The 11,855-nt window shown below is 44.6% G+C and overlaps 1 protein-coding gene across 1 annotated transcript; it reads left to right on the top strand.

The window, feature by feature from the left end:
* Positions 1-4,569: 4,569 nt before the first annotated feature.
* On the top strand, positions 4,570-11,199 carry LOC137311515 (probable G-protein coupled receptor 139). Its single transcript, XM_067978668.1, has 2 exons — positions 4,570-4,660; positions 10,286-11,199. Exons 1-2 carry the CDS (start codon positions 4,570-4,572, stop codon positions 11,197-11,199), a joined length of 1,005 nt encoding a protein of 334 aa, XP_067834769.1.
* Positions 11,200-11,855: the final 656 nt, after the last annotated feature.

Genomic DNA, 11,855 nt, shown 5'->3' with positions numbered 1-11,855 from the left:
GGGATGTTATAGCTATTACTGAAACATGGCTAAGGGAGGGGCAGGACTGGCAGCTCAATGTTCCAGGGTACAGATGCTATAGGAAAAATAGAGCAGAAGGTAAGAGAGGAGGGGGAGTTGCGTTCTTGATTAGGGAGAACATCACGGCAGTAGTGAGAGGGGATATATCCGAGGGTTCGCCCACTGAGTCTATATGGGTAGAACTGAAAAATAAGAAGGGAGAGATCACTTTGGTAGGATTGTACTACAGACCCCCAAATAGTCAACGGGAAATTGAGGAGCAAATATGTAAGGAGATTACAGACAGCTGCAAGAAAAATAGGGTGGTAATAGTAGGGGACTTTAACTTTCCCAACATTGACTGGGACAGCCATAGCATTAGGGGCTTGGATGGAGAGAAATTTGTTGAGTGTATTCAGGAGGAATTTCTCATTCAGTATGTGGATGGCCCGACTAGAGAGGGGGCAAAACTTGACCTCCTCTTGGGAAATAAGGAAGGGCAGGTGACAGAAGTGTTAGTGAGGGATCACTTTGGGACCAGTGATCATAATTCCATTAGTTTTAAGATAGCTAAGGAGAATGATAATTCTGGCCCAAAAGTTAAAATTCTAAATTGGGGAAAGGCCAATTTTGATGGTATCAGACAGGAACTTTCAGAAGTTGATTGGGAGAGTCTGTTGGCAGGCAAAGGGACGTCTGGTAAGTGGGAGGCTTTCAAAAGTGTGTTAACCAGGGTTCAGGGTAAGCACATTCCTTATAAAGTGAAGGGCAAGGCTGGTAGAAGTAGGGAACCTTGGATGACTCGGGAGATTGAGGCCCTAGTCAAAAAGAAGAAGGAGGCATATGACATGCATAGGCAGCTGGGATCAAGTGGATCCCTTGAAGAGTATAGAGATTGCCGGAGTAGAGTTAAGAGAGAAATCAGGAGGTCAAAAAGGGGACATGAGATTGCTTTGGCAGATAAGGCAAAGGAGAATCCAAAGAGCTTCTACAAATACATAAAGGGCAAAAGAGTAACTAGCGAAAGAGTAGGGCCTCTTAAGGATCAACAAGGTCATCTATGTGCGGAACCACAAGAGATGGGTGAGATCCTAAATGAATATTTCACATCGGTATTTACGGTTGAGAAAGGCATGGATGTTAGGGAACTTGGGGAAATAAATAGTGATGTCTTGAGGAGTGTACATATTACAGAGAGGGAGGTGCTGGAAGTCTTAACGCGCATCAAGGTAGATAAATCTCCGGGACCTGATGAAATGTATCCCAGGACGTTATGGGAGGTTAGGGAGGAAATTGCGGGTCCCCTAGCAGAGATATTTCAATCATCGACAGCTACAGGTGAGGTGCCTGAAGATTGGAGGGTAGCAAATGTTGTGCCTTTGTTTAAGAAGGGCGGCAGGGAAAAGCCTGGGAACTACAGACCGGTGAGCCTGACATCTGGGTAAGTTGTTAGAGGGTATTTTGAGAGACAGGATCTACAGGCATTTGGAGAGGCAGGGACTGATTAGGAACAGTCAGCATGGTTTTGTGAGAGGAAAATCATGTCTCACGAATTTGATTGAGTTTTTTGAAGGGGTAACCAAGAAGATAGATGAGGGCTGTGCAGTAGACGTGGTCTACATGGACTTTAGCAAAGCCTTTGACAAGGTACCGCATGGTAGGTTTTTACATAAGATTAAATCTCACGGGATCCAAGGTGAGGTAGCCAATTGGATACAAAATTGGATTGACGACAGAAGACAGAGGGTGGTTGTGGAGGGTTGTTTATCAAACTGGAGGCCTGTGACCAGCAGTGTGCCTCAGGGATCGGTGCTGGGTCCGCTGTTATTTGTTATTTATATTAATGATTTGGATGAGAATTTAGGAGGCATGGTTAGTAAGTTTGCAGATGACACCAAGATTGGTGGCATTGTGGACAGTGAAGAAGGTTATCTAGGATTGCAACGGGATCTTGATAAATTGGGCCAGTGGGCCGATGAATGGCAGATGGAGTTTAATTTAGATAAATGTGAGGTGATGCATTTTGGTAGATCGAATCGGGCCAGGACCTACTCCGTTAATGGTAGGGCGTTGGGGAGAGTTATATAACAAAGAGATCTCGGAGTACAGGTTCATAGCTCCTTGAAAGTGGAGTCACAGGTGGATAGCGTGGTGAAGAAGGCATTCGGCATGCTTGGTTTCATTGGTCAGAACATTGAATACAGGAGTTGGGATGTCTTGTTGAAGTTGTACAAGACATTAGTAAGGCCACACTTGGAATACTGTGTACAGTTCTGGTCACCCTATTATAGAAAGGATATTATTAAACTAGAAAGAGTGCAGAAAAAATTTACTAGGATGCTACTGGGACTTGATGGTTTGAGTTATCGGGAGAGGTTGGATAGACTGAGACTTTTTTCCCTGGAGAGTAGGAGGTTTAGGGGTGATCTTATAGAAGTCTATAAAATAATGAGGGGCATAGATAAGGTAGATAGTCAAAATATTTTCCCAAAAGTAGGGGAGTCTATAACGAGGGGGCATAGATTTAAGGTGAGAGGGGAGAGATAGAAAAGGGTCCAGAGGGACAATTTTTTCATTCAAAGGGTGGTGAGTGTCTGGAACGATCTGCCAGAGGCAGTAGTAGAGGCGGGTACAGTTTTGTCTTTTAAAAAGCATTTGGACAGTTACATGGGTAAGATGGGTATAGAGGGATATGGGCCAAGTGCAGGCAATTGGGACTAGCTTGGTGGTATAAACTGGGCGACATGGACATGTTGGGCTGACGGGCCTGTTTCCATGTTGTAAACTTCTATGATTCTATGATTCTATGACGTATACCCAGATGTTTTACATGTACTGACGTGACTCTTTTTACTGCACTTGTTATCAACTGATTAAAGAACTCTGAAATATATGAATCAATATGCACTGGCATGCATTTTAATCAGGTTTACTGAAGTGACTAAACTGACCATTGCTTTAAGATCAGCCCTGACCGATATAGCACAGTGCTACTTTAAACAGACTTATTTCCCTGATTAACAGAAAAAGGTTAAAGGTTAACATTACTACAATATGAACATAAATAAATCGCAGTATAACAATGTGTCGTTAACCAGTGCGGGCCCTTAATTTTAGTACTTTCGTGAGGCACCACTGCTTTTAGGCGGGCGGTCCGGTGGACTGAGGAGGCAGAATCACATTTGCCGACCGTTATACGCACATGCGATATTCAGTTCTATCAAGTCAACGGTACTGAAGATTGGGCGAAGCATACCACAGGCGGCCGATCTGATACTGCCTGTTTAGCTTCTCCGCCCATGTCCAATTTCACCCCCTACAAATCACCCAATCCAATTGGGCGACGGGTGCACTTCTGGGTTGTTCCAGCGGGGGAAATTACAACAAGAAATTTGCAGCCTCAATGTTGTTTCTTTATTCATTCATGGGATGTGGGCGTCGCTGGCGAGGCCGGCATTTATTGCCCATCTCTAATTGCCCTTGAGAAGGTGGTGGTGAGCCGCCTTCTTGAACCGCTCCAGTCCGTGTGGTGAAGGTTCTCCCACAGTGCTGTTAGGAAGGGAGTTCCAGGATTTTGACCCAGCGACGATGAAGGAACGGCGATATATTTCCAAGTCGGGATGGTGTGTGACTTGGAGGGGAACGTGCAGGTGGTGTTGTTCCCATGTGCCTGCTGCTCTTGTCCTTCTCGGTGGTAGAGGTCGCGGGTTTGGGAGGTGCTGTCGAAGAAGCCTTGGCGAGTTGCTGCAGTGCATCCTGTGGATGGTACACACTGCAGCCACGGTGCGCCGGTGTTGAAGGGAGTGAATGTTTAGGGTGGTGGATGGGGTGCCAATCAAGCGGGCTGCTTTGTCCTGGATGGTGTCGAACTTCTTGAGTGTTGTTGGAGCGGCACTCATCCAGGCAAAACGGGCCAATGTAAATTACATTTCCCTCACTATGCCATGAAACAACCGAACGAGTTGGAATAACGATGTCATATTTCAAACTCTTGTGGTATCACTTTGTTATGAAGTATAAACTAGCAAAGCTTTTCCAGTTAAATTTCAATAATTTTAGTTGACATTATTGAATAAATCCTTCAATACAACAAAAACTTGATTTATATAGTGCTTTTAACTTAGTAAAACGTCCCAAGGCGCTTCATATGAGCATTACCAAACGGAATTTGATATCGAGCCACGTAAGGAATATAAGGACAGTTGACTAAAAGCTTAGTCAAATAAGTAAGTTTTAAGGTGCGGCTTAAAGGAAGGGAGGGAGGTCGAGAGGACGGGAAGTGTCGGGAACCAATTACAGCGCTTAAGGCCTCGGCAGCTGAAGGCACCGCCGCCAATGGTAGAACAAGGAAAATCGGGAATGCGGAAGAGGCCAGAATAGGAAAAGCGTAGAGGTCTCGGATAGTTTTTAGAGCTGGAGGAGGTCACAGAGATAGGGAGGGCCGACGCAATGGAAGGATTTGAAAACAAGGATGATATTTTCAAAATCGAGGCGTTTCAGAACTAGGGACCAATACAGCTCAGCGAGCACAGGCGTGATGGGTGAGCAGAACTTGGTGCGAGTTAGAATATGGGCAGCAGAGTTTTGGATGAGCTCAAGTTTATGAAGAGTGCAAGGAGGGAGGCAAGTCAGGAGACCTTTGGAATAATCAAGTTTGGAGGTAACAAAGTCATGGGTGTGTGATTCAGCAGCAGATGAGCTGAGGCAAGGGTGGAGACAGGCGATGATATGAAGGTGGAAGTATGGAGGGGAAATGGGATTGGAAGTTAATCTCAGGGTCAAATAGGACGGCAGGGTTGCAAGCGGTCTGGTTCAGCCTCAGACAATGACCAGGGAGAGGGATGGAGTCAGTGGTCAGTGAATGGAGTTTGAGCTGTGGGCCAAAGACACTGGCTTTGGTCTTCCCAATATTTAAATGGGGAAATTTCTGCTCATCCAATACTAGATGTCAGACAAGCAGCGTGACAAATCAAAGGTGGTGGAGGGCTCGAGATAGGTGGTGTCTTCAGCATACATATGGAACCAAACATTGTGTTTTCGGATGATGTGGCTGCGGGGCAGTATATAGATGAGAAATAGGAGGGGGCCACGGATAGATCCTTGGAGGACTCCAGAGATAATGGTGCGGGAGTGGGAAGAAAAGCCTTTTCAGGTGATTCTCTGGCTGCGAATGGACATGTAGGAATGGAACCCGGTGTGGTCAGTCCCACTCAGCTGGACGACACGTTCAAGAACTTTGGAGAGGAAAGGGAGGTTGGACATGGGGCCATAGTTTGCAAGGACAGAGGGCCCGAGGCGGGCTTTTAGAGGAAGGGGGATGTCACCAGATTTGAAGGGCAGGGGAACAGAAACTGAGGAGGAGAGGGAGTGGATAACAATTTCAGCTAATATTAGGGGTCAGGAAGGGAAGATGGGTGGTAAGCAGCTTGGTGTGAATAAGTTCGAGGGAGCAGGAGGTGGACGCCTTGGATAAGATTAGCTCGGAGAAGGCGTGAGGGGAGATAGGAGAGAAACAAGCAAAAATGCGAGTTCAGGGCTAGGGCAGGGGGAACCTTAGGAAAGTTTGGTGGGCTAGGGTAATGGAGGGATGAGGCAAAGATAGCTGAACACATGGTCTCAATCTCAGTGGCAAAGAAGTCCTTGATGTTCTCCGACTTGTTGTTGGAGGTGAGTTTGTAGGGGGCAAGGCTTTCAGTAAAGGGTTTCTAGTGGAGAACACAAGCGGGGGGTTTCTTTGCATTCCAGGGTGACTATGGAATGGTGAATAGTTTTGTCAGACGACAACAGTCCCGATAGCGCTTTATGTGGTCCAGCCAGTTATGGCGATGGATGGCTAAACCAGTTGTCCACAATAATCGATAAAATCGGCGTCTCTTGGACTTAAGGGAGCGGGGATGAAGGCCGGATCAGGAGGAACGACCAGCGTGAGAGAGAGTAATGGTTTTAATGGGGACAAGGTATATTCCTGCTAGAAAATTACAAGGCTTTCTCCAAATGCAGGTCTGTCTTGCCACGATGCCCCTCCATCTGATTCTCCTCAGGATTCACTGGAAGGGTGTTCTAAGACAGTAACAATTGAAGAAGCCGGCGCTCACGCTTGTTCCCTTCACGCCTCGCCCCCTCCACCCCCTCACCCCTGCAGATCAGACGGTATGAGAGTCTCAGGAAACAGAGTGAAGAAGATTAGACAGGTAATAGCCTTTATTTGCAACAGGAAGCCATTGGACCGTCGGGGCTAAATGTCTTCTGACTGTTGCATGTTTCTCGGGTCTTCATCAGTAGCTGGATTCTGCGCCCGAAGATGCGTCCGGGCAGTTGCTATGCGGCCCGTTTTCAGTGTCGGTTCATGGTGCATTGTGAAGACCTGCACCCATAAATCCGGGCAAATTCAAGTCAGGTCTGGTCAGATACAGCACATTTCAACTCCACTGTATCTGCCTAGCACTCTGGAGCAGCGGGCGAGAAATATTGGTACCTATATATTTTGCACACTAACTATGGTATACTATCTTTTGTAGACTTTGTATGATTCTGTGAATGGTCTTGGATCCCATGTATGCCGTGTGTATAATGTTACTCCAATAATGTAGAGAAGAACAGTAAATATGGAAAATAGATTCTCTATCCTTCTCATACCCAGATTGGACTAAACCAATATAAGTTGTACACTTATTTAACTGAATGCATTCTAAGAATCTATGCCAATGTGACAGACCTCATGAATTCTAGTCCTTGTATCGGAATAGAATGCACCAGTGCTATAGAAGTGGAGTTTTAGAACTATTTTTCCTAAATTGCACTTGGAAGTGTTTCTAAAATATTCCATTCGCAGATCAGTATTGGAGTGAAGCAGTTGCTTAATTTGTTCAAATGACTGTAACTAATGTCAATTATTCTGTACTCTAATTACCTCACTGGAGATTTCTCACTGATATAAATGAGCGGTCGAACTGAACGGATTTGACCTGTGTGTCAACCATACGGACCGTCACCATTACCTCTCACAAAAAATGGAGCGGTCAATAATGTTTGAGGTGTCCGCAATTTACTATCCTATTCTGGCAGTGGTTAGTGTCCCTGCTAAGTCACAATGAACAGTTATTATTAACCATTCTCAGTATTAACTGCATTATTACTGCTGCTCTCTATCTAATAATGCCATTTGTTTGTTCTGATGTGTTTGATGTGAAGGGTAGGCCATGGCAGACGAACCTGATTGATTTTTTTGAGGAGGTAACTAAAGTAGTGGACAGGCGAATGTCTATGGATGTTCTTTATATGGACCTGGTTAGGAAATTGGCTGAGCGACAGGAGACAGAGAATAGGGATAATGGGCATGTAATTAAATTGGCAAGAAATGACTAGTGGTACCCCACAGGGGCATCAACTATTCTCTGTAGTCATTATTGACTGAGATGACGGGATAGAGAGCCACATATCCAATTTTGCCGACGATACAAAGACAGACAGCATTTTAGGCAGTGTAAATGGAAGCATAAAATTACAATGCTGTATTAATAGGTTAAGTGACTGTGCAAAACTGTGGCTAATGGATTTCAGTGTAAGCAAGTGTCATCGACTTTGGACCTAATAAGGATAGATCAGGGTACTCGCTAAATGGTTAAATGCTCCAAACAGTGGAGGTCCAAAGAGATTTGGGGTACATGTATATAAATCATTAAAATGTGATCGACAGGTGGAAAATAAAATCAAAAATGCTGGTGGATTGCTGGCCTTCATGTCTAGAGGACTAGAATACAAAGGGGTAGATGTTATGCTGCAGCTATACAAAGCCCTGGGTAAACCACTCCTGGAGTTCTGTGTTCAGTTCTAGGCATCACACCTTAGGAAGAATATATTGGCCTTGGAGGAAGTGCAGCATAGGTTTACTAGAATGATATCTGGAATCCAAGAATTAAATTAAGAGGACCGATTACACAAGCTAGAGTTTTATTCCCTGGAATTTATAAGATTAAGGGGTGATTTGATCGAAGTTTCCAAGATATTAAAGGAAAGGACAGGTTAGATTGAGAGAAGCTATTTTCGATGGTTCGGGAGTCTAGGACTAGAGGACATGACCTGAAAATTAGTGCAAGGTCATTCAGGAATGGAGTCAGGAAACACTTCTACACACAAAGGGTTTGCAACTTTCTTCCACAAACGGCAGTTGATGCTAGCTCAACTGCTAATTTTATATCTGAGATTCCTAGCTTTTTGATAAACAAAGTTATTAAGAGTAATGGGGCTGAGGCGAGTATATGGAGTTAGGTCACAGATCAATCATCATCTCATTAAAAAGCAGAACAGGCTCGAGGGGCTAACTGGCCTCTTCCTGTCCCTATCTTCCGATGTTCCTTTCCTATGTACAGTCTCTTGTTTCTGGTATCAGTTAAATGAGAAAAGTATTCGCAAATTCCAACCTGTTCTTAATATAATCATCAGACAGATAACAGATTTTTTTCTGAAGTTCCAAAATCTGCAATTGTAACAATTTTCTTCTCAGTTATAATATTAAGACAGATATTGCTTCCCATGTCTCAGCACTAAGCAGGAGTGGGCCATCTAAACTGCACTGTTGTTTTCCAGCATTGGGATCGCTGCGATTTGCTTTCCAGGCTGTTTAAATGTTCTACGGGCAGCACAGAACAGACCCACTGGAGGTTGGCGGGCGTGGCGCAGACTTTTAGTGCAAGACAATCAGAGCCCTCCCCGCCTCGGGGATCAGGACCTTCTGGCTACCGATCTCCAGGGGCAGCCAGGGGTTCCCGCTTAGACTTCAGCATGTAGCCGGGGGCGTAGACTAACACTGGAAGCCTAGCTTTCCATCTACAGTCTAGTCACCCTGTCCCGGAAACTTGGGTCAGCCGAAGTACGGGGCAGATTGCATTGCCACATTCTTTGTCCCCCTGTGGTGTGGCACCAGAGCATTGAGACCAAGGCAGGATATTCCACCCCACCTCATTTCCATTAAAGCATTGGTCATGTGCAGACTGCATGCTCAGATCAGGATCCCTGGCACATTCCTGGGCTGCACCAAAAGGGCAGGGACGTGGCGGGCCATCTACCTGAGCAGAACTATCACTCCCGGGACAGGTTCATAGACAAGGATTTATGAAATAAGCATGTTGTTGGGGATCAAATTCCGCTTCATAAGCAGCGCGTAAGGGACTCAGCGGGGTAGAAATTCATCCTCGGCTCCAGTTCCAATCCGCCGCCCGTTATACACCCCGCCCGATATTCAGTCCCATTAAAGTGAATTGAACTAAATATCGGATGGGGCTTATAACAGGCGGCCCATTCGACACCTTTCACCTTGTGCTACCGCCCAAGATGTCACCCCCATATTGCTGAGTTGCGCTTGCCAAGGTAGACGGGAAATAACAGTTGTTTAATCAGTCCTACTTTGTGTGGATAATGACACCCTTTGGCCCAGACTACCCTTGTGTCTAGGTCCATCAGATACCCTTTCAACGCCTGTTACTGGGCACTACTGATGTATTAATAATATCTATCTCCATGGTGCAAGGAGACAGCAAACTTTCCACGGGCTGCAGCCTCATTGCAATAGTTCTCGGCCTTTATATGTGAGCAACCTGTCAAATAGGCAATTAAAATATTTTTACAATTTGCATTGTAATATTCATGATTCTAATAATTATTTTGAATTGACATTTTACGGGCACATAGAACATGTCCAGTCATCCATGTGCCAAACCGCTTTAAGCTGTTGATTTCGGCTGTTTGCAACTGGTTGCGGGTCCAGTGCAAAATTATTTCTTATTACATTGTGCCTTAAAGCAACGTGACACATTGCCAACTAACTAACATAATTACTTACAATGACACGTACCGGGGCAACACCATACCAGTGGCTTCCACCTGTTCCCTTACTCACTATGTGAGGTGTCGCAATGTGAGTCCTATGTTGTATCATTCACGTTATTTGTAATAAAGAAGCCAGTTCTGTGTGGAATGTATTCTCAATAAAGTTATTTATCGTCACGCCGTTAGGCCTGTATGGATGTTGCTCGATAATATCTCTATTTCCAACAATATTGTGTGAATAGACCTTTGCAACACAACTCATATCGAATGAATAAAGTCAGGGAAATGACTTTGACCCATAACAGCACTTCTCTTTTGCTTGGAGGGAATATATTAATGTTTCTGGATAAACAATTATTTACCTCTGAAAATATTCGTTTAATTAACATTCAGACAGAATCAATGATGACCATTATTTTGTGAGAATCAGTACTTTGAACGTTTTTCCTCTTTCTTGCAGCTAATTTAATGACAATTGTGATTCTCTCCCGAGGAAAGTGCGGCCTCTCCAAATGCATAACTCGTTACCTGGTTGCCATGGCAGCGGCGGATTTATTCTTCATCATATTTGATGTGATCTTAAATGTGATTAACAATATTCATTTTCCAAATTCATTCCTCAACTACACCCCTGTCTGCAGTTTGATTCTCATCCTGTCTTTTGCTTCCATTGATTGTTCTGTCTGGTTAACAGTCGCTTTCACCTTTGATCGATTTGTGGCCATTTGTTGCCAGAAGCTGAGAGTCAAATATTGCACAGAAAAAACCGCGGCCGTCGTTATAGCAACGGTGTGTGTGTTGAATTGTTTAGAAGACATTCCATCTTATTTTACATTTGCACCGCAGGAATTAATTGACAATGAATCGTGGTTCTGCACTGTAAAATCAAGCTTCTATACCTCACCCGTGTGGGTAGCAATCCACTGGTTTGATATTATTTTAACCCCATTCGCTCCATTTGTTTTGATTTTGTTGTTCAACGCTCTGACCATCAGGCACATTCTAATGACCAGTCGAATCAGGAGGGGACTCCGGGCAAAAAACAATAGTGAGAATCACAAAGATCCAGAGATGGAGAGTCGGAGAAAATCCATCATTTTACTGCTCAGCATATCTGGTAGTTTTATACTGTTATGGTTCATAACTTTAACATATTTCATCTGTGTACAAATTATCGACTTTCAGCTTATGTTGGCAGATTACAGTGACCCACTCATCATCATGGAACAAACTGGATACATGCTTCAGAGTTTGAGTTCCTGCACAAACACATTTATTTATGCAGTAGCGCAGAATAAATTCAGAGGGGAGCTAAAGAATGTGATTAAATATCCCTTTCATCAAATTATTAATTCAGTGAAAAGATTCAAATAACTTTTCTCATGTCTATCTTATTAGCCCTCAGATTGTCCAATAGCAATCAGAGTATACTGTCCAAATCCATGTGTGGCTCTGCGGCCTTGTAACCTGAGTATCTATCCAGCTATTCGCTTAACAACCATCTATCTATCTATCAATCTATCTACTTATCGATTTATCTATCTATCTCTCTGTCTATCTATCTATGTATCTATCCATGATTGATGAATTTTGGACATGGCACTAGGAGGTCTCTGGTTTCTTTTTGATCAATGCCATTGGGCCTGTCACATATCCAAACAAACAGACATGCCATCCATATAACAGCGCCTCTCATACAGCACCACTGCACTGGGGTGGTGTGTCAGTCTGGAGTGGGGATACGAATTGAGCCAAGCGCACTTATTTGCTGACACCTTGGGCTCGATTTTCGGACGTCCGAGACGGCAGGTTCGTGGCGGGGGAGGTGGGCTCCGAATATCGGGGGTTCCCGGGGCGGGTCTGGAGCCGACTCCAACCCGCCCACTTCCGGGTTCCCCAGTGACGCGCATAGATGCACGCGCAGCCCCAGCATGCGGGACTCCCGCCAGCAATTAAAGCCGGCGGGATCCCACTTAAAACAATTAATTAGGTCGTTCAGGTCATTTGCAAACCTGATTTGTAGGATATTT

Source organism: Heptranchias perlo, unplaced genomic scaffold, assembly GCF_035084215.1.
Source record: "Heptranchias perlo isolate sHepPer1 unplaced genomic scaffold, sHepPer1.hap1 HAP1_SCAFFOLD_347, whole genome shotgun sequence".
Classification (NCBI taxonomy): Eukaryota; Metazoa; Chordata; class Chondrichthyes; order Hexanchiformes; family Hexanchidae; genus Heptranchias; species Heptranchias perlo.
This window is presented reverse-complemented; position numbering and strand designations above follow the sequence as displayed.

Excerpts from the sequence above, each read along its gene's own strand:
- LOC137311515 (XM_067978668.1), top strand. The coding sequence starts at position 4,570 with ATGGGCAGCAGAGTTTTGGATGAGCTCAAGTTTATGAAGAGTGCAAGG. Across the intron at positions 4,661-10,285 it reads TGGAATAATCAAGTTTGGAG|CTAATTTAATGACAATTGTG; the intron begins GTAACAAAGTCA and ends TCTTTCTTGCAG.